Source organism: Carcharhinus amblyrhynchos, chromosome 35 (genome assembly GCF_965287045.1).
Source record: "Carcharhinus amblyrhynchos chromosome 35, sCarAmb.v2.hapA, whole genome shotgun sequence".
Lineage (NCBI taxonomy): Eukaryota > Metazoa > Chordata > Chondrichthyes > Carcharhiniformes > Carcharhinidae > Carcharhinus > Carcharhinus amblyrhynchos.
Window position 1 is genome coordinate 5,014,936 of NC_137358.1, and position 21,841 is coordinate 5,036,776.

At 40.9% G+C, this 21,841-nt stretch overlaps 1 protein-coding gene across 1 annotated transcript in view; it reads right to left on the reverse strand.

Annotated features, from left to right (window-relative positions):
• Positions 1 to 21,841, reverse strand: part of LOC145361591 (kinesin-like protein KIF18A) — a 79,021-nt gene that overhangs the window by 38,554 nt on the left and 18,626 nt on the right. The window contains exons 5-9 of the mRNA XM_080217437.1: positions 21,254 to 21,451; positions 18,224 to 18,400; positions 16,565 to 16,639; positions 12,312 to 12,418; positions 1,760 to 1,922 (exon numbers count right to left, since the gene is read on the reverse strand). Of these exons, the coding sequence (XP_080073563.1) occupies positions 1,760 to 1,922; positions 12,312 to 12,418; positions 16,565 to 16,639; positions 18,224 to 18,400; positions 21,254 to 21,451 (720 nt within the window). The remainder of the gene's footprint in view (positions 1 to 1,759; positions 1,923 to 12,311; positions 12,419 to 16,564; positions 16,640 to 18,223; positions 18,401 to 21,253; positions 21,452 to 21,841) is intronic.

Below are 21,841 nucleotides of genomic sequence, written 5' to 3' on the forward strand. Positions count from 1 at the left end.
GAGAATTGAACTGCTCTTTTTTGAATAGTGTCATTGAACATTTCATGACCAGCTGAGAAAACAGCAGGCAGAATCTCAATTAAATGTATCCTATGAAAGCTGATGCCTCCAGCTAGTCGACATTTTATCAATACCAATTTGGCTTGTCATAGCAATTTTAGTAGTGACTCAAGAGAAGTACACAAGTCAGTTTTACCCCTCACAACATTCTGTCGTGTTCCTGCAGGCAAGCAGATCTGTACGTGCATCAATCTTTTGCTTTGGATAGGATAATGTCTTGGATAAGGCATTCTATTGAACAGCGGGGCAATGTGAAAGAGATAAATGCCTTTCTCGTGGCCATTCATCTATTATTGGCACTATACTTATCTATTATTCATTACTTGATTTGATTATTATTGCCACACATATTAGGACACAGTGAAAAGTATTGTTTCTTGCACACTATACAGACAAAGCATACCGTTCGTAGAAAAGGAAGGGTGAGAGTGCAGAATGTAGTGCTCTAGTCATAGCTTGAGTGTAGGGAAAGATCAACTTAATATGAGATAGGTCCATTCAAAGGTCTGATGGCAACAGGAAAGAAGCTGTTCTCGAGTCGGCTGATTACCATAACCATTCTGAATTTAGTTCAGGTTGTAGCTGAAGAGATGGCTTTTAAAGCTACTGGATGCATATGTACATCCACTAATTATAACCATACTTTAGGCTAGTGTGTACTTGCACCAGCTGTATATTACAAATACTGATAGGCACTTATTACAAATATTGTAAATGAAACAAAAAAAAGTTTGATATTTTGTTTAATCTTAGATGTTAACATGCAGAAGCAAGAACACTTTTTTTTAAATAAGTTTATTTATTACTGTTGCACGTAGGCTTGCATTAACACTGTAATGGAGTTACTGTGAAACTTTTGCATTTCTATCAGCCCCTTTGGGAAATTATTTTGCTTGTCATTTAGAATAGCCTCCTGACAGAATGAGAGGCCTCAAAGTTTCATGAGACAGAAAGCTTTTGACTTTAACACTGATTTCATTAAATTGGCAACAATTTTAAGACAAAGGTCTGAATTTCCTAAGCTCCTAACTTATTTTTCTGTCATTTCCTGGTTTCCTGAATGCATGGCAGGTGAGAATGATTCGAAAAGAACCTACCAACAGGAGCTTTGATTATTACAAACACGTGCAGAGAGTTTCTCAACTGTTATCTACAAATCAGCAAATCTTGCTGGCAGCCAAATCCAGTAAAGCAGCTAAAGTAGGTTAAGAGTGACTAGTCAGGATTCACTGTGAAAATGCAGACAAATCAGTTTTGGCCACTGCTTTAAAATGTCATTATTTTGTGCTTCTGCCTAATGATGAAGATAATTTCAGACAGTAAAGTGATCAGAATAGAAAACGTTTCAATGTTCTGGCTCCACTTCTTGCCTTGCCATGACAGCATATGAGCACCAGAGTTTAAAAATGGAAAACATGGGCAAGATGTGACAAAAGTATGTAGAAGTATAGGTTTGTAGACAAGGAATAGTAACAGGCAACACTTTTTTTTACATTATGGATCGAGTACAGAATCAATCATTTTAAACAATGACTAAAATGAATGCTGAACATCAAAAGACCATTACACTTCAATCTTACATCTTTGCAAAGGCATCCCAGTGGAATCTTGCCCCAAACTGTTCAGTTAACTAGCACCCTGGCATCCAATAAAAGTGGGGTCCTCAATTTAAATTCCAATTTAAAGTGGAAGGTTTTACCTGTTCCAATCGCTGTTCTGAACATAGTATTTTAATCCGTTCTTGGTCCCGTAATCGAAATAATGTTTTCAGCTCCATTTCTTTAGCATTCGCTTCCAAGTCAAAATAGTTCTTCTGATTCTTTTGGCAATGAGCAAAAACCTCCTGCATAGACCTCATTAAGCTGGGCATTGAGAAAAGGAAAAAAAAGGATGGTTTGAAACGGTTCTCAGAATGCCAGCGACTTATGCAAAGAATTGTGACTGATGAACTTATGGTTTTGTAAATTTAAAGAAGCAAATGTTATGGTCACTGGCTGAGGATTAAACTAAAGTTAAACAAGAGTGCCTTACTTCTGTCTTTGTAGGTCTCAAATGCCACTAATAAAGTTTAAAAGCATATTGCAATTAATCTTTTTGTCACAGACAGCACTCAAATCCAGGTAATTTACCCACCAAGATCAAGGAAGTTGATTTGCAATAACTGCATCGCATCTCAAATAAAATACCGTCTACTTTTTTTTAGAGCTTGTGGACAATTTGAAGTGCAAGAAACTTCAGGGTCATTATATTGCCAAGTACCTCAGAGGAAATATTGATCTGAAAGTCACGGTGGCACAGTGGTTAGCACTGCTGCCTCTTAGTGCCAGGGACTCGGGTATGATTATCGGCTTGGGTCACTGTTTGTGTGGAGTTTACACGTTCTCTCCGTGTCTGCTCCAGTTTCCTCCCACAGTCCTAAAGATGTGCTGTTCAGGCGCATTGGATGTGCTAAATTCTCCCTCAATGTACCCCAACAGGTACCAGAGTGTGTCGACCAGGGGGTTTTCACAGTAAATGTAAATCTACTTGTGACTAATAAATAAATAAATTTTAACTTTTAAAGACCCATAGCTGCTGGCAACTCTCTTCAGTGACTGACTGTGTAGAGTTTGCACGCTATCCCTGTGTCTGCGTGGGTTTCCTCTGGGTGCTCCGGTTTGCTCCCACAGTCTGAAAGAATGCAGGTTAGGTACATTGACCTGAATAGGCACCGGAGTGTGGTGACTAGTGGAGTTTCACAGTAACTTCATTGCAGTAAGCCTTACTTGTGACTAATAAACACTTTTTAGAAAACTTTTGTTTTGTTTGTACAGACTGGTCTTGGTTTTGATTTAAGATGTTACTGTGCACTTGCGCAATAGTGTAAGCAAAATTCAAAATGACATGCCAGTAAATAGGTCTGGATTTCCTTGGTCTGAATGGTTAGATTGCCAGGGTTTGGGTGCTCTCTATGACCATTAACAAACTGTTTGTGCACCTTGGCAGTAGAGGCAATGCCTCCACCGAACCTGGCATCAGAATTCAAATCCAGTCTGGAATAATGGAATAAAGATTCTGCTCTGACATCAATACAGCGCTAAACAATCACAGTGAACTCCATCACAAGCCAATGCCTTTTAAGCATTGATCCATTACACAAGGCTAACCATAATCCAGTATTATTCGCCAGTGATACTTAGAAATCAGTGATTTGTTAATGGAATGCAAGGGTTATTCTGAAATTTAGATTAAAGTGGCAAAGCTGCTTTCAACTTTAAAGAAAGGATAGAGTGGGCATAAATGGGGCTTTTCCCATGTTGGCATACAATTAATAGTGGAGTATTGCAAGGATGAGTGCTCGGGCCTTGGCTGTTTACAATCTATATCAATGATTCAGGTAAAGAAACTCATTAATGTATCAGAGTTTGCTGACGATAGCAAGCTGGGTGGGAAGGCAAGCTGTGGGGAGGTCTGAGAGAGGTTAAGTGAGTAGGCAACAAGATGTAGGTGGAGCATAATGTAGGGAAGTGTGAAGTTATTAATTTTGCTCTTAAGAGTATGAAAGCAGAATTTTTTTTAAAGAGGTGTGAAACTTCAAAATGTTGTTGATGTCCAAAGAGCCTTTGGTGTGATGTTCCAAGGAACACAAGGTTAATATGCAGGTGCAGCAAGCAATTAGAAAGACAAATAGCATGTTGGCCTTTATTGCAAGGGGATTAGAATACACAAATAAATAGTTCTTACAACAGTTGTACACAGTTTTGGTGAGATCACATCTGAAATACAGGGTGCAGTTTTGGTCTTTGCATTTAGGAGGGATATACTTGCATTGGTGACAGTTCAGCACAAGGTTCACTAAATTAGTCCTTTGGATGAAGAGGTTGCCTTATGATGAGTAAATTTGACTTGAATTCTCTGGAATGTAGAAGAATGAGAGGTGGTCTTATCGAACTCTACAAAATTCTGAAACAGCTGGATAGAGTAGAGGCCAGGAGATTGTTTCCATTGGTCAGAGAGTCAAAAACATTGGGACGTAGGCTCAGGATAAGGGGACAATCATTCAGGACTGAGATAAGAAGAGATTACTTCAATCAAAGAACTGTAAATCTCTAGAAGGTTTGTAGCTGCTCCATCATTGAAGACATTTAAGGCTGGGATCAACAGATTTGGGTTTCTCAAAGAATGAATATGGGCAGCAGGCAGGAAACCAAAGTTGAAGACCAAGATCAGTCATGATCATACTGAATGGCAGAGCAGGCGCAAAGGGCCATATTGTCTACTCCTGCTCCCATTTCTCGTATTTATTTCTGCAATAGATAGCTGAACACTTAATAAAAAGTCACCCAACACTTTGTTATGTTGAAAAACACCATGTTAAAGTGTCAAATTGATTGAAATAACCGTTGAATCTTTCTCGCTGAAGCATAAAACTCTTTAAAGGGCTTGACAGGGTAGATAATAGGATTTCATTTGCCTGGGGAGTCTAGAACTGGGGGAATCAAATTCGCTGAATAAGGAACAAAAGGCCTTTGAGCTGAAATGTAAACTTTGTTTTTCTCTCTCCACAAATGTTTCCTGATCTACTGAGTATTTCCAGCTTGTTCTATTTTTAATTTGCCAAAAATTGCATGGGTCAAATCTTAAGTGATGAATTTTATTCCTATAATTACAGTTCAGATGATCCCAATCACGGTTCATTTACATTATAACTGAGGGGGTGGAGCAATTCATATAACATAGATAACTCTCATCACCCCTGAGCACAAGCTGCATGTATTGCCTTAGCTGGACCATTGGAGAATGTTCTGGATAAATGCAAATACTTCTCCACAACAAGCAAAGAACTCATTTCACATTACTTTTGTACACATCCTGAAAAAGCCTTTGTCTACTTATTCTAAAGTAGTGCATCACCAAACGGCTACTGAGGTACTAAAGAGTGGCAAGGATTACATTAGAATCATAGAATCCTACAGTACAGAAGGAAGCCATTTGGCCCATCAAGTCTGCACCGACCACAATCTCACCCTGGCTCTATCTCATAACCCCATGCATTTACCGTAGTTAATCCCCCTGACATAAGGGGCAGTTTATCATGGCCAATCCAGCTAACCTGCATATTTTTGGCTGTTTCCAATCTATATCAATGATTTAGATAAAAAAATTCATTAATGTATCAAAGTTTGCTGACGATACCAAGCTGGATGTGAAGGCAAGCTGTGGGGAGGTCAGAGAGAGGTTAAGTGAGTAGGCAACAAGATGTACAAAAGTAATGTGGGAGGAAACCGGAGCACCCGGAGGAAACCCACGCAGACATGGGGAGAATGTGCAAACTCCACAGATAGTGACCCAAGCCAGGAATTGAACACAGGTCCCTGGCTCTGTGAGGAAGCAGTACTAACCAGTGCCGCCCCAATTACACATGATAAGGAAACATCATATATGATGAGGAAAGAGCTTGAACCTATATCCAGATCCTCAATGTCCCAAAGTACTTTATAAATAATAAATTACTTTTGAAATACAGTCAGTTTGCATTTTGCAAGGTACCAGAAAATAAGATAAATAACCAGTTAATCTGGCATTAGTTGTTTTGGATGAGAGACATGCATTAATCAAGACAAGACAAGTAATTCCTGATCATTTTTAAATAAAGACATGGGATTATTAACATCAAACTGAAGTGATATATTGGTTTAACCAAAGCCCAAAATCTACAAATATGCAAGCACTCTTTCCATGCAAAACACAATCCATATGTCATCACTGCATGGAAATAAATAGTCTCGTTTTACTGAGTAAATTCATACAAAAGGAACTGGACATTACAGCAAATAAATGTTTTCTTTGATCATCCTTATGTAGCTATTATTAGCAAGTCAAATGGGTCTTGTGCAATTGGCCTCAGCAATGTCAAGCTGAAATAGGGAGACAATGAGACATAGGAGCAGACTTGGGCCACTTGGCCCATTGAGCCTGCTCTGCCATGTAATCATGGCTGATATTTTTCTCATCCTCATTCTTCTGCCTTTTCAATTCATCCCCAAATGATATGCCAATTGTAATTGTGTTAAAAAGCAGAGCACCAAGGTGAGAATTATCCCAGCTGCACAAATTCTTCAACACCTCCTCAGGTCAATTACAGGAGTGTATTAGATGAGGCCAGGGAGATGTCTGTAGTCACTTTCCCATGCTCTCAGTCAGCATTGTGGGCACATGGAACAAAAACTAACAAAGGTTGACAATGTTTGAAAAAAACCTAGGAGTTGCAAAGTTGCAAAGCACCTCGGGGTGCTCCGGTTTCCTCCCACAGTCCAAAGATGTGCGAGTTTGGTTGACTGGCCATAATAAATTGACCATAGTGTCAAGGGGACTAGTTGGGTAAATGTGTGGGTTTATGGTGATAGGGTCTGGATGGGATTGTGGTTGGTGAAGATTCGATGGGCTGAATGGCCTCCTTCTGTACTCCAGGGATTCTATAAGTTCCCTCAAGAGTACACTGCAACTGCAGCAGCAAAGCAACTGACGCTGTAAAAAGAGTAGATGCACCTGAAGTCAGGGCCTAACGTGATGCTGAAGAGAAATGCCTGGGCAAATCCAAAACAACTTTGCAGCAATGGACTTGCAACGGTCTGCTGAACAGCCAAGGTGGCAGGCATTTATAATGCAGACTCTAGCTAAATATTCCCAGTAACCACCCAAGAATAGCCACCCAGAAGCAGGGCAAGGGAAAAAAAGAACAAAGATTAGATAGTTGATAAGTGACATTTTTTTCAATCGCTCAAATAAATTATAATAATTCCATCTGTCTCTATGCAGCCCCTTCAGGGGTCCCGAGGTCACTTCCAAATCCAAAATCAATCATCTTAACGTTCTGCGGGGAAATAACTTGTTCACCTGGGCAATCTATTGAAACATTCTTGACATACCTCAGACAAAGAGAATAAAGTCACCTTTAGCACACACCTGTTCCCTCAGCATTCAGAGGGTTAATGCCTGGGAAGTCAACACCTGTCAGGTTGTTCAATGCACAAGACAAATGGGAAGATTCACTAGAATGGGCCAAACTTTTGGAACTAACAGCCTCCACAAATGGACAATTGAGCAAAATTTACCCCTCTGTTTCCACCACAGCATCAATATGTCTCCTCTCCACCATTTTTAATGCTGTTTGATGTGTTGTCCTCCAAACGTTCAAGTGAAAGGCCCTTAAGAATTTATATAGGAATCACAGTAGCTCTAGAAATTATGGTCCTAGGGATCAAGACTGGAGAGGCCATTGAGTGGCTGTTTGAGATTCTGACAGTTTCCCTGCATATATTATTCAATACATTTTGTAGAAATAGACAGTGATGGGCAGAGGAAACACATCCAAAGTCCCTCCTTCTCATTGGGCATTGAAAGATTTGTCCAAAAAAAATGAAACAGCAGTGGCCTTTGCTTTTGATTCTCATAAATGGATTTATTGCACACTTTCATTTCCTTCAGCCATCATGCTCCCCCGCCATGTGTGACAAAAATGAAGGCAAAACAAAGTGCTGTGCAACTCTAGTGTACAAAGAGCACAAAATGATGCATTCCTCAGCTCAAACAGCAGGCTACATTAAAAGGGATAACCTGCACTGTCATAGATAGCTCACAACAAAGACACCTCAGTTCAATGCCATATTCTCTACCTGAGTAAATTCAATATGCACTAGTATAGTTAAAAACTGACAATCCCTTATTTGGTTTGAATATTGTATTTAAAAGCATACCAGTGTGGGGTTTGGAGGGCAACTTCCAGGGGGTATATTCCCATTCATCTGCTCCTCTTGTCCTTCTGGTTGGTAAGAGGTCGCAAGGCCAATTTTATGCAAAGCCTGGGAGAATTTATTCTATGTGGTCATTGCTATGTCAGTGTAAGTGTCAAACATCAGTTACTCACCTTGCCCTCTCTGTCTATGGTTCACTGATGGTGTATTAGAGCTATTCAGGCCTAGAACTTTCCAATGTTGGAACTCGTGTCTCTACCTATTTTTATACTGGCTGCTGGTGGGGAGTTTGCACTGAGAGTTTCAAGAGCAATTCCAATGCAAACCTACCGGATTCCTGAGAACCAGCATGTAGAAGGAACTATTCTTACTGAAGGTGATCCAGGATGATTGCATCATTGGTGGGTGCTGGCTGGTGAGCAGCAAAGGGGCAGCAGGTTTGGCTTCAGTGGTGCCAGGCTTACAATGCACACAATCCAAATGGATAATTACAATCCAACTACATTACACAATGGCCATCTGGATTAAACGCACCATCAAAAATGAAACCGCATCTCAATAGCAGTCATCACCAGAAGGCAGCAAGAGTAATGCGGGCAGAAATAATATGGATTAAAAAATAGCCATAATGTTTGACTTCCGTTAAAGAATAAAGCACAAAAAGCAGACATAGAAACAAAGATAGGAGCAAGAGGTAGTCATTTGGCCCTTCGAGCACGCTCCATCGTTCATCACGATCATGGCTGATTGTCCAATTCAACAGCCCAAGCCTGCTTTTTCCCCCATAACCTTTAATCCCATTCGCCCGAACTGCTATATCCAACTGCCTCTTAAGTATATTCAATGTTTTGCTATCAACTATTGCTGTGGTAACAAATTCCACAGGCTCACCACTCTTTGGGTGAAGAAATGTCTGCTCACTTCCATCCTAAATGGTCTACCCTGAATCCTCAGATTGTGACCCCTGGTTCTGGGCTTCCCCATCATCAGGAACTTCCTTCCTTTATCTACTTGTCTAGTCCTGTTAAATTGTATAAATCTCTATGAGATCGCGCCCCCCCCCCCCCCCCCCCCCCCCCCCATTCATCTGAACTCCAGCAAAAATAATCTTAACCTAGTCAATCTCTCCTCATACATCAGTCTGGTAAACCTTCACTGCATTCCCTCAAGAGCAAGAACATCCTTCCTCGGAAAATGAGATCAAAACTGCACACAATACTCTATCGTGGCCTCACCAAGGCCCTGTAAAATTGCAACAATACATCCCTGCTCCAGTACTCGAAAGCTCTCACAATGACCTATTTGAATATAAGACAATCGTGCTCAGCTCTGGTTTCAATTATCCATGCCACTCACTGCAGAAGTAAAAATAAAATGTATTCATCACTGTCACAAGTAAGGCTTACATTAACACTGCAATGAAGTTATTGTGAAAATCCCCTAGTCGCCACACTCTGGCGCCTGTTCGGATACAGGGAAGGAGAATTTAGCATGATCAATGTACTTAACCAGCACGTCTTTCAGACTGTGGGAGGAAACACACACAGACGCTGGGAGAACATGCAAACTCCACACAGACAGTGACCCAAAACGGAAATCAAACGCGGTTCCTGGCACCGTGAAGCAGCCCCGTGCCACCCCGTGCAAGCTGTGCAACATTCCTTTGTAGTATTATGAGCTTTAAAAGATTAATCTATTGCGGCTGCTCATACTCAAGGTAGAAGATTATTAAGGATGTCCTCAACAAATTGAGGTGTTCCTTTAGAACATAAATAGCATTTTTTTAAACCTTTAATACATGAAGGCCAGTTTTTATTTTCTTCCCTGAATTTAATTCAGATTATGATGTGGCGAGGCTGGCATTGGATTGGGGTGGGCACAGTAAGAAGTCTCACACCATCAGGTTAAAGTCCAACAGGTTTATTTCATAGCATGAGCTTTCAGAGCGCTGCTCCTTCATCAGGTGAGTCATTTGACGAAGGGGCAGTGCTCTGAAAGCTCGTGCTACCAAATAAACCTGTTAGACTTTAACCTGGTGCTGTGAGACTTCTTACTAATCCAGTTTAGGCACTGATTCATGGTCACACCCAAACATGTTTAGACCACCATCACTTTTAAGGTGACTGAAGAACAGGCGCTAGAGTGTGGCGACTAGAATTTCACAGTAACTTCATTGCAATGTTAATGTAAGCTTACTTGTGACTAATAAGTAAAAACTTTTAATCTTAATTTCCTGAATTAATTTTTCCCCTCTTTTGCTTAAATGCATTCAAAATCCTGATCTGTGGCCAGGCCATGTAGTTTGCTTTTTATTTCGCAAAATATGATGTAAACACTGAAAATCTGAAATAGAAGCAAGACCTGCTGAAAATGTCTGATGGATCCAATAATGCAAGCTTTAGGAGCAGCAAAAATTGTAACTTTAACCGCCCCCCGCCCCCTTTCTTTTCACAGATGCAGATGGAACTGTTCTGTATTTCCATAATTATTTCCCCATATTTCTAGTGAGCACATTTTCAATTTTTTACGTAGCACTAAAGAGACTTGAAGTGATTAATTAAATGTCTAATTACTAATAGCTTTTTAAAAGTTGTTGCAGTGTGATTAAAGTGTTTTTCTGCTGCAAGCATTTTGGAACAACCTCTTCTGATGTACGAGTTCAGAAATCCAAAAGTCAGTTAATAGCATTAGGAAGGCAAGTTCCCACTGGGGATAATTTCTTATGTAATCATGCATTTTCTTGCCAAATAGAGAATTCACTCAACTGGAATCAACCGTGCATCTTAATTTTGATTGACAATAGAACTTCTGTTGCTTCATCTCCTGTTAGCTGAAATATCATCAAATGTCAAGGTTGACAGCAAATAATGCATTCCAACTAATGGCAGCTAACTTAAATAAGACACAGTAAGTAATCTCACAACACCAGGTTAAAGTCCGACAGGTTTATTTGGTGGCACGAGCTTTCGGAGCGCTGCTCTTTCATCAGGTGAGTCACATGTCACACCTAAACATATTTAGACCATTATCACTTTTAAGATTTCAAAGCGCTGCTCCGAAAGCTCATGCTACCAAATAAACCTGTTGGACTTTAACCTGGTGTTGTGAGACTTCTTACTGTGCCCACCCCAGTCCAACGCTGCCATCTCCACATCTTAAATAAGACATGATACACTGCGTCTAAATGCAAGTATACATAGAGGGTAGGAAATTAAATTCAAACATTCAGATAGATGAATCTTGGTAACAATAGATGAATTTTGGTAAGACAAACTATGGCAAGATTTGCACAGTTAATAGTAGAGCTCTGGGGAATGTTGTCGAACAAAGAGACCTGGGGATGCAAGTACCCTGTAGTTTCTTGAACGTGGCGTCACAGAAAGATAGGGTGGTGAAGAAGGTGTTTGGCACACTTGCCTTCATCAGTCAAAGCCTTGTGTACAGGAGTTGGGACATTATGTTAAAACTATACAAGACATAGGTAGGGCCACATTTGGAGTACTGCATACAATTCTGGTCGCCTTGCTATAAGGAGGATGATATTAAACTGGAAGGGGCGCAAAAAGGATTTATAAGGGTGTTACCGGGGCTGGAAGGTTTGAATTATAAGGAGGGGCTGGATAGGCTGGGACTTTTTTCCATGGAGCATAGGAGGATGAGGGGTGACCTTAGAGGTTTATAAATCATGAGAAGCATAAATAAGGTGAATAGTTTCCCCAGGGTAAGGGAGTCCAAAACTAGAGGGCATAGGTTTAAAACGAGAGGGGAAAGATTTAAAAGGGAGCTGAAGGGCAATCTTTTCACATAGAGGGTGAAGTGTATATGGAATGAGCTGCCAGATGAGATGGTAGAAGCGATTACAATTACAACATTTAAAATATATTTGGATAGGTATATGGATGGGAAAGGTTTAGAGGGATATGGGCCAAATACAGGCAAAAGGTACTCTTCAGTTTAGGGAACCTGGTTGGCATGGATTTGTTGGGACGAAGGGCCTGTTACGCTGCTGCATACCTCTTTGATAGTTGAAAAATTTAGTTGGTCCTTTGTGGGTATAGCTCTAATATCAATAGATGGCTGGTTCACTATTAAGTAAGTGCAGCTTATATTAAACTGCAATTATTCCAAAGAAATTACAGCGATCTTTGCTCCAGGATGGAACGAGTGATTGGTTAGGATAACTGCAGATTAATGCAGACAATATTATGTATCAAAATGTAATTCTGTTTTGCAGGACAGGAAAGGTAGATTGGCGCCCAGCATAATATCACTCCATAAGTTTGAAATCTGATATAACAGCATAATATGAATTGCAATTCCCAAAAGTGAAGTTTAGCAAATTGTCACTTTTCTGCTAAATAAATAAAAACCAATTGGTGTTTGGAATTATTGATACAGTAGCTTGCTTGCCCATGCATTTACTGTAATGTCCGAAACAAATAGCATTCTCTTCATAAGAAGTAATCTATTCTATTGTCTGACACTGAAGCAACGGACAAGTGAAATTGGATACCTTACCATTGTTGCTGACTGGGTGGCTTCACCGGGGTTAGACTCTGATCAATTCTGGAGGTGGCACACTTTTCTTCCTCGTAGGCCTTCAGCTTGTCTTTCAGTTGTGTGACCTGAGGATAAATAAGATTCCAAAGGAATCAGTCATTGTCCACTTAACAGAGTGAGGCTGTGGATAATCATGCAGGAATTTGTTACTACCCAGGAGCTTTAGGTCATGCTCCAAGCAGAATTCCATGGAGGGCAGCCACACCCAACCCATCCCTTCTCCCCTTCCCTCAAACACACCTGAGACAGAGGTTTCTCAACTCAACAGAATATAATAAATTAGAGCCACAATGGCGAGTGGAATTTGTCATTTGAATTTGATGATTGGGCTTAATTTTACAGTTGAACATTACAAGAGGAAGGACACTTGCAATCTCTTTGGCCTTACAATACTTTGGAAGCACACAGCAGTGGAGATAATTGCCATTTATCTAGTAGACAATCCCACTGAGGACCATTACATGAAGTCTTGCAGACTGAAAAGCATTCTCCTTTGATTGGCTGCGTATTATTCTAAACAGCAAATCAGCACCATTCCAGCAGTTAGTTTCAGAACATGGTGTTAAATTAAATGTGCTCAAGTGTGGCATCAAATCGGTTCATAGTTAATGCAGATTCTATAAAAGGAAATTAATAATTAGGACTGAACACATATAATAAGGATGGGGCAAGATCTTACCGTTTACAAGCCCTTTAGGACAACTATTTCTAAATTTATAATATTTAAGTGAGCTGTAGTTAACCAGCACATTCATGAATTCACCTTTAACAGAAGATAGCAAACAGAAAACACATTTCTCCAAGAGAAGTGCCCTAAAGCCTGAAACTTAATTACATCAATTACCTGGACCAAAGGTTAAATGGAAAAGATTTTTACATAGCTTTTTCCAGATGGGGAGATAGAAGCCAAATAGAAAACCTACAAAAATAACTTCAAATCTGATCCTGTTTTAAGCTACAAATCATGATATTCAAAAACATGAACAAGCTTAAACTACACGCTGCTTGCTCTTTGGAAGCCAAGATACAGCACTATAAGCTCAACAGATCATACACAGGGCCTGTATGAATAACACCTTACAGCTTGTACTGAGATAGTAAGAACCAGAGTGTAAAGAGATTAGTCTGTGTAGCAGTACAACTAGAAGAGAGCACGGTAAAGACATTATAACCTATTGGACAAAGTCAGGATGCAGCATCATAAATCCTTCATATGCTGCATTAGGATGATCAGAATTGATCACCATAAACGTATTACAAGATACACAACAAAAAAAAAATCACATCTCCAAAATGTACAAATATACAAATCAGAACCAACACATTTCTACAGCAGTAGAAGTGCCCAGCTGTCAATGAAGAGAAGAACAGATGTGTCAGCAATGGGAGCAACATCTTCACGGCATATGGGGAAAAAAAAAATCACATGGGGGAAAACACAGATGAAAAGAAAGTTAAAGCATACATGTGCTGGGGCAGCTTCCATTCATTAGAACAGGTTTCCTGAAACAGTAGGCATTTCAAAGATAAAGACCAATTTTACATTATTGCTAAATTAATGAGGACTCACAAAACATTTGTAGTGAAATTATTATTATTGAATAGTACTTTAAACTCCATCCCAGCTACACCATTTTATTCCCCATTCCACACTCTCTCACTTATGTGGTCTGTCTCTCTGCCCTTCCCAAGCCATATCCACCCCCCCACCATCCTGTTTGCTCCTCTCCTCACTGTCAACGTCCTCTTTCCCAAGCTTTTCTTCTTTCACTTGTCCATACAGTCCTCTCCCTTCTCCCCAGAGGCCAGTAACTCAGGCCAGGGGTCATTAAGCGATGTCTGTGCACTTGGCCCTGCCCAACCAATCAACCCATCAGCTTGAAATTGTAATAATCAGATACTAAGCACAATTTCCGTTACAAGAATCAAAAGGCAATCCACAACAATAGAGTAACTGAATCGTAGAATCCCTACAGTGCAGAAGGCGGCCATTTGGCCCATTGAGTCCATTCCGACCGCAATCCCACCTACACCCTATTCCCATAACCCCTCATATTTATCCAGCTAATCCCCTGACACTAAGGGGCAATTTAGCGTGGCCAATCAATCTAACCCGCACATCTTTGGACTGTGGGAGGAAACCGGAGCACCCGGAGGAAACTCATGCAGACACGGGGAGAATGTGCAAACTCCACATAGGCAGTGACCCGAGGCTGGAATTGAACTGTGAGGCAGCAGTGCTAACCACCATGCCATCATGCTGCCCGTGTAATGTTAAATTTTTGCAAATATTTTCTCCTCTCTTTTTCAGACCACGTGCTCCCACAAGATAACTTTTCAGCTCAGGATAGGATATACAAAAGGAGGTTGGGGATGCCGAAGAAGGGCGAGGGAACAAACGAGAGCCTGAAGTCCATTGACTAATAGAAAATTACGCACAATTAAATCTTACAGTATCAGATTCCACAGATAAAATGGCAGATTTTGTTTTGTAGTGGGTGGTCCTGAGTAGATGTCAGCAAGATAGTGAATAGTAAAGGTCCTAACACCAATCTCTGTGGAAGACTATAGATAATTCTGTCTCCAAGCAGATATTGTTCATCACAGCCAATTGTTAATATAATGCAGCAAATTGCAATTCTACTTTGCACAATTCTGTCTTATGGAATAAGCTCTTAGAGGCATGCAATTTTGTTCTTGTAAAAGATCTTGCTTAGGTTTCAAGTTAGAAGAATGTCTGCAGTTGGTCTCATCACATGGTGGGCAATATTAAGGCTTTGGAAAGGGTACAGAAATGGGCCACATGCTTAATTCACCATTTAAAATATCTTAGTTACCCAGAGGAGTTCGAAGAACCAAGGCTGCAGACATTAGAAAAGCACAGATAGGGAGCAACTTGGTCGGAAGGATTTGTGTTTATATAGCACCTTTCATGGCCTCAAGAACATCCTAAAGTGCTTTGAAGTCAAGTATTTATAAATTATACAATATTGTGACATAGAAAAATGTTCACAAAGTAGCAAAGAGAATAAATTGCTGACATGGATAAATTCATTCAGATGGATTAAGGAGGGCCAGAACCAAATTAGGCCAGAACTTAGACTGCTCTTCTTTGCAAGGACCTGTGGAAAAGCTTCCTGATTTTTGCAGTGAATACAGATTCACTTCAAGAGACAACTGGAACCTCCCCAGTGTGAAGACTTTGCACCAAGAGATAGATGCTCTAATATAAATTAGGATCAATGCAACGTCTTGGGCGAATATTGATCACCTGAAGGAAGCAGAAAGGAATTTTCTAATTTGTACCGTTAACTTACAACTTATGCTTTTTTTTGCTTCGCCCTGGAGATGACAAGCTGTAGATGGTCAATGAGTATCTGCATCATAATGTATTAGCATCAAAATGAGCTAGTGGCAGCCTAATTGGACCTCTGGTTCTTCTATGGCACAGAGGCAGGCCATTTTGTCCAACTAGTTTATCTTAGAATTTATGCTTCAAATGAGCTTTCTTGTCGCTTTTTCATCCAGTCCCATCAACATGCCCTTCTATTCCTTTCTCTCTCATGCATCCCCTTAAATGCGTCTATGGTTGCACACTCCACATTCTTGCCACTCTTTGACTCAAGGATTCTTCTGAATTCCTTATTGGATTTATTAATGACTATCTTATATTTATAACTTTTAGATTTGGTCTTTCATCAAGTGCAGACATTTTCCCCATGTTTTCCCTCTCAACCCTTTCATTATCCCCTCTCAAACTTCCCTTTTCAGGACTGAAGTATCTCAGTCTGTTCAGTCCATTCTGGGAGTCAGTATTTGGTTTCATTCCTCTGCTGTCATTTTTCATCGGAGCGTAAAATTCAGGTGGGGAAAACTCATCTGCTAATTTACTAATTTCTTAAGCACACAGATTAGAAAGACACACACGATTTTTCTATGGGGCATCACTTATCATTGAGCACTTTACACATTAGTAGTCAAATGAATGAGGCTATTGCTCCCCAGTGCTACCTTTTAAAAAAAAACTGGAACCATATCTGCATCTATCCAATAGGCCTGAACAGTCCCAACTCGAGGGAGTTTTAAAGGTGTAGTAACTGATTGGCAGAGGAGATAGTTAAAATACTCAGATCCAGAGCCTGTCAGGTTCTGGACTGCTTTGCTCACAATAACATTTAGACCATACAAATAATGTAAAACAAAACACTTGCCTCTTTCCGGAGTTCTTCACATATAGTTGCGTATTTGCTTATATGACAGTCCAGGCTCACAACATTACTCTTCAGCTAAAGCAGAAACAAAAGCTCAGTATCAACATGTCGTTGTTGAGTCGACCCAGAACTGGTGAATTATATTGAGAACTGCAGGAAAATCTGTTACTTTAGCAGAATGCAGTCTTAAGTCAGCACAGGGGCCCTTTATCTATATTTGAAAATAAGTTCCTGCTCTCCCTTGTGGTAGAAAGCCATCAGAAATGCTACAAGTGTGCTGCGTAATTAACATCTGAACCTTTCTGGATTGCACTTACCTGAATCATTATACATCCTACCTCTTTCAGAGACTAGTAAATCACGTGCCAGGTTTGATTTTCAGCAGCCTTTTGGGCAGCAGGTTAGGTGTAAATTCAAAGCTGCTGGTTTGCAAGTTCTCTTGTTAAAAAAAACAGGCAGCATGAAAGATTATGACGCCCAAACCGCTTTTAAAAATTCTAGGCTTACAGGAAATAAAAACAGACTTGACTTCTTATACAGTTCATCATAAACCAGTGCCCTGAAAATAAGGAGTGGCTTATTCTGCTTTGCATTTAAGTGAATGGATCATAAAGCTAACCGTGCAACTCATTTCTTTTTCCTCTTCAGCACCTAGAAAGCATCAAGTATGCCTCAGGTTAGTAGTTAAACTGATGGACATTTACAGTGAAGTTCAAGCCTGATTTAAAAAAAAATGCACTGACTGCAACAGCACAGTTCCCATTCATGAGACTTCACACAAAAAAAACTGAGGAATTCGTTGCCTCAACTTTTGTTTCACATTTGCTGTCATTCCACCCCCTCAAAACGCAATCAAACAGGTGAACTGCTCGAGCCTCAGCCAAAAAACGGCTCCAGTTGCCCTCCAGGAGGCAAACGGGAGCAGCTTCCACTTGCGCTGAGCTACTCTGCCAAGCGGAATCCTAAACCTGATGTGCGGGAACCAGACACGAGCCCCTGCTCATACATAACTGTTGCAAAAAGTATTGGGAATAGTGTCCTGTTTTAGCTTCATAAAATCCCTACAGTGCAGAAAGAGGCCATTCAGCCCATCAAGCATGCACCAACAACAATCCTATCCAGGCCCAATCCCTTTAACCCCATGTATTTACCCTGCTAATTTCCCTGACACTAAGGGACAATTTAACTTAGCTTGATCAATCCACCTACCTGCACATCTTTGGACACTAAGGGGCAATTTATTATTACCAACGCACCTAAACCGCACACCTGTGGACTGTGGGAGGAAACCGGCGCACTCGGAGGAAACGCACAGGTACAGGGAGCATGCGTAAACTCCACACAGTCACGCAAGGCCGGAACTGAATTGGCAATGTGAAGCAGCAGTGTTGACCACTGTGCCAGCAGCTTTTTTAAGCTGCCTCCACTTCCTCTCTCTATTTTGGGCTTGAACCCAGATTCCAGAATGAAAGCAGCATTTGAAAAAGGCACAAATTACTTTTGCAGCTCTTTATCATAGCGACACAACTCTCGTTCCTTTTTCATAAATACTAGAATTTGAGGATCATAGAAGATAGAAAAAAATAGATAACCACTGTGCAATTGGACATTTAGAACATTATATGAGGTTACCAACAAGGTAAGTGTAAATAAACTTACTGAGGACTTGATATCCTTAGCACGGTTTGCATACTTTAGAGTATTATATGTATCTTCATAACTGATGGACGAAGGGCTAATGGTAGCAATCATCACTGTGCGGCAGTTACCCCCTAACGAATCCTTAAGAAGTCGGGTTAGCTTGCTATTTCGGTAAGGGATATGGGGCCTTTTAGCCTGAATACAGAGAAATAGACAAAAACAGCAAGCATTGAAATTTCAAGCTGAACCCCTGTGCAAAGCAATTCATGTAATATTTAGTTCTGTCTTACTAATAGTGAAGCATTTGTTCAGCATCCTTCCCAAAAGTACGATGCAGCTGGTCAGGATGCCTTTCCTCCAAAGTTTGTTTTTTCAAATTCAATCATGGGACATGGGCATCGCTGGCTGGCCAGTATTTATTGCCCATTCCTAGTTGCCCAAGAAGGTGGTAGTGAGCTGCCTTCTCGAATTGCTGCAGTCCACACGCTGAGGGTTGAACCACAATGCCGTTAGGCATGGAATTCCAGGATTTTGACCCAGCAATTGCAAAGGATTGGCTGATATATTTCTAAGTCAGGATCATGAGTGGCTTGGAGTAGAACCTGCAGGTGGTGGTGTTTCCATGGGTCTGTTGTCCTTGTCCTTCTAGATTGAAATGGTTGAGAATTTTGGAAGGTGCCGTCTAAGGATCTTTGGTGAATTGCTGCAGTGCATCTTGTGGATAGTACACACTGCTGCTACTGAGCATCAGTGGTGGAGGGAGTGGATGTTTATGGATGTGTTGCATGCAAGAAACATGTTGTTTTGGTGTTGTAATAACATTTCTGATAATTCAGACTTGTGTCAAAATTCAACTTGATTGATCACTACTAAGTTTAATATCAACTTGTATAGAAAATATGTAATAGCTTGCATTTATGTAACTCTTTTCATATTGTATGATGCCCCAGAACATTCTACAGCTGATGAGGTATTTTTTGACGTGGTTACTGTTGTAATGTAAGAAACCTGGCAGTCAATTTGTGCACAGCAAACTCCTGCAAAGGGAATTAAATAATGGCCAGAGAATCACTTTAGTGCTGAGTGGTTGAAGGATAAGCATTGGCAAGAAGCGCTTTCAGCAATTCCTTACCCTTAATATTTTCATTCCTGTTTTAAAATCCCTCCTGAGGTCACCCCTCCCAATCTCCATAATCCCCATCAGCTCCACAATCCTCTCTGGATAGCTCAGCTCCTCCAATTCTAGCCTCTTGAGCAACCACAATTTTATTTTTTTTTTAAATTTTAGTTATTAGTTATATCCAAAGTCTCTACCAGCAAGACATTACAAAACCAAACTGACAACAGCCAGCCCTGCCTTAGGCTCAAACTACATGGTCTACACTGATAGGAGCCTCAGTGTGACCTCATTGACTTCTATTAAGTGTGGGTCAGCAAAACTACACTTGATCTTAGACAAAGGACCATGACACAAATTTATTTGCTCCACTATTGGTGCTTCAGCTGTCCCAGTCCTAGGAAATGGAATTCCGTCTGTGAGTTTTCCACCTCTCTTTCCTACTTTAAAGTGCTGCTTAAAACCTACTACTTTGACCAAGCCATTCTGCCCTATTATCTGTTTTGGTGGCTTGGTCAAAATTTTCTTTATAACGTTTCTATGAAGTGTCCTCAGGCATTCTATTACATTAAAGGCACCATACAAATACAAATTGTTGGGGCCGATTCTCCCAACCTGCTGTGCTGCTTTAGTAATGTAGCGGGCCGGGAAACACAAGCGGAAGCCATTTAGCAGGCTTCCCTCTGGGCGCCATGGCCTCTGCGAATCTCTGGCCACCGGATTTACGACAACATCAGTTCTGTGCTGGAAACCAGTACAGTGTCCAGGCCCTCTAGAGTCTTTCCCCCATGCCAGGACTGTTTCACTCCAGTAGGGTTTACAATAGCTCCCCACTAGCGGGAGCTGGTGGCTCGACCCTGCTGGAGTAAAGGGAGGGTCATCGAGGCCTCCTAGGAGGTTGGGGTAAGGGGGGAAAAGTGGGAATGCCCTGGAAGCATCTTGGCATTGCCCACTGGGCAGTGCCAAGGGTGCAGGGTCCATTGCCACTCTGCAGTGACAGAGGAAGAGAGGTCAATGATCGGGGCCAGCCATTGGGCTTGAGGGAAATTTAAAAAAAAACAAAAATTGAAACTTCCTGGGCTGGGGTGGGGGTGGTGGCGGCGCCACAATGGCACAGCGGTTAACACTGCTGCCTCACAGCACCAGGAACCCGGGTTCAATTCCAGCCTCGGGTCACCGTCTGTGTGCTGTTTGCACATTCTCCCCATGTCTGCATGGGTTTCCTGTGGGTGCTCTGGTTTCCTCCCACAGTCCAAAGATTTGCAGGTTAGGTTGATTGGCCATACTAAATTGATCTTGGTGTCAGGGAGATTAGAAGGGTAAATATGCGGGGTATGGGATTAAGGCCTGGGCGGGGTTGCGGTCAGTGCAGACTCGATAGGCCAAATGGCCCTCTTCTGCACTGTAGGGATATTATAATGAGTAATCAGGCTGTGATTCTTAACTCTAAATAGAGTAGCTCTTCAAAGAGCGGTCTTTGCTAGTGCTATTTTGAATATAGTGTTCTTAATCCTTTCTCCTATGTAGCTGTTTTCCTGGCATCTGTTGAAGTTCTGAGCATGTGCAGGTTTTTGAGGACTTTTCAGTCTGCAGCGTTCGACAAGCAACAGCTGTTTTACTCATGCTTCTGTCTTCATAGCCATTACTGTTAAACTTTGTTATTTATTTAAATAAAGATCATCATTTTTTAAACAACATATTTGACTATCTTATTTGTGTCTCAAGTTACCAGTCTTATAGTAAAGGCATTTGGCTAACCCGTCACTTTTAAGTGACAAGTGGCACACCCAACTTTTGCCATTACATACAGGTATCAAAGCCATGTGTTTTAACACATTGATCACTTATGGTATGTCTTTGTTCCAAAAGGTTTACCAAAATCAGATTTAATGAAAACTATGCCACTTTTTTTTTTAAGAAGCCTGCTGTACCTTATTGTCTGCCAGTGAGTTAATTACATTTCCTAATGCAAGCAGTGAGCGGTTTATATTTGCTCCCTCTCTAAACCGTTCTCCCTGGGCCTTTGTTGCATTGGCACGTTCTGATCCAGCCAAATCAATCAAGCACATCTTAGCAATCCGCAAATTCTTGCTGATGCTGGCGATACGATCTTGTTGTTTCACATAGACCTGTGTTGTTTAACAAAAATAAGGAAGCGTCACAAAATACAATCATCACCCAGACACATTCAGTCTCACTTTTAATCACAACAAATACTATCAGTTCTTACACCTTCACATCTATAAAACAATGCACTAAAAGTTAACTGCTTTTTATTTTGACCAAGCATTTGATTTTATGGATCCCATTACATCTCATTTATAATGTAATTTTGTCTCACATGCCAGTCAGTGGCTTCTAGCATTACCCTCTGAACTTTCAGAAAGGCAAGGATTATCAGCCTTCCCAGTGAGTTTGTAAGGCACCAATGCAGAACTCTGCAGCACATTGTTGTAGCATGCTGCTATTCAATGTACCAGCTTCAAGCAACCACATATTGCAGCACACACCCGAGACTA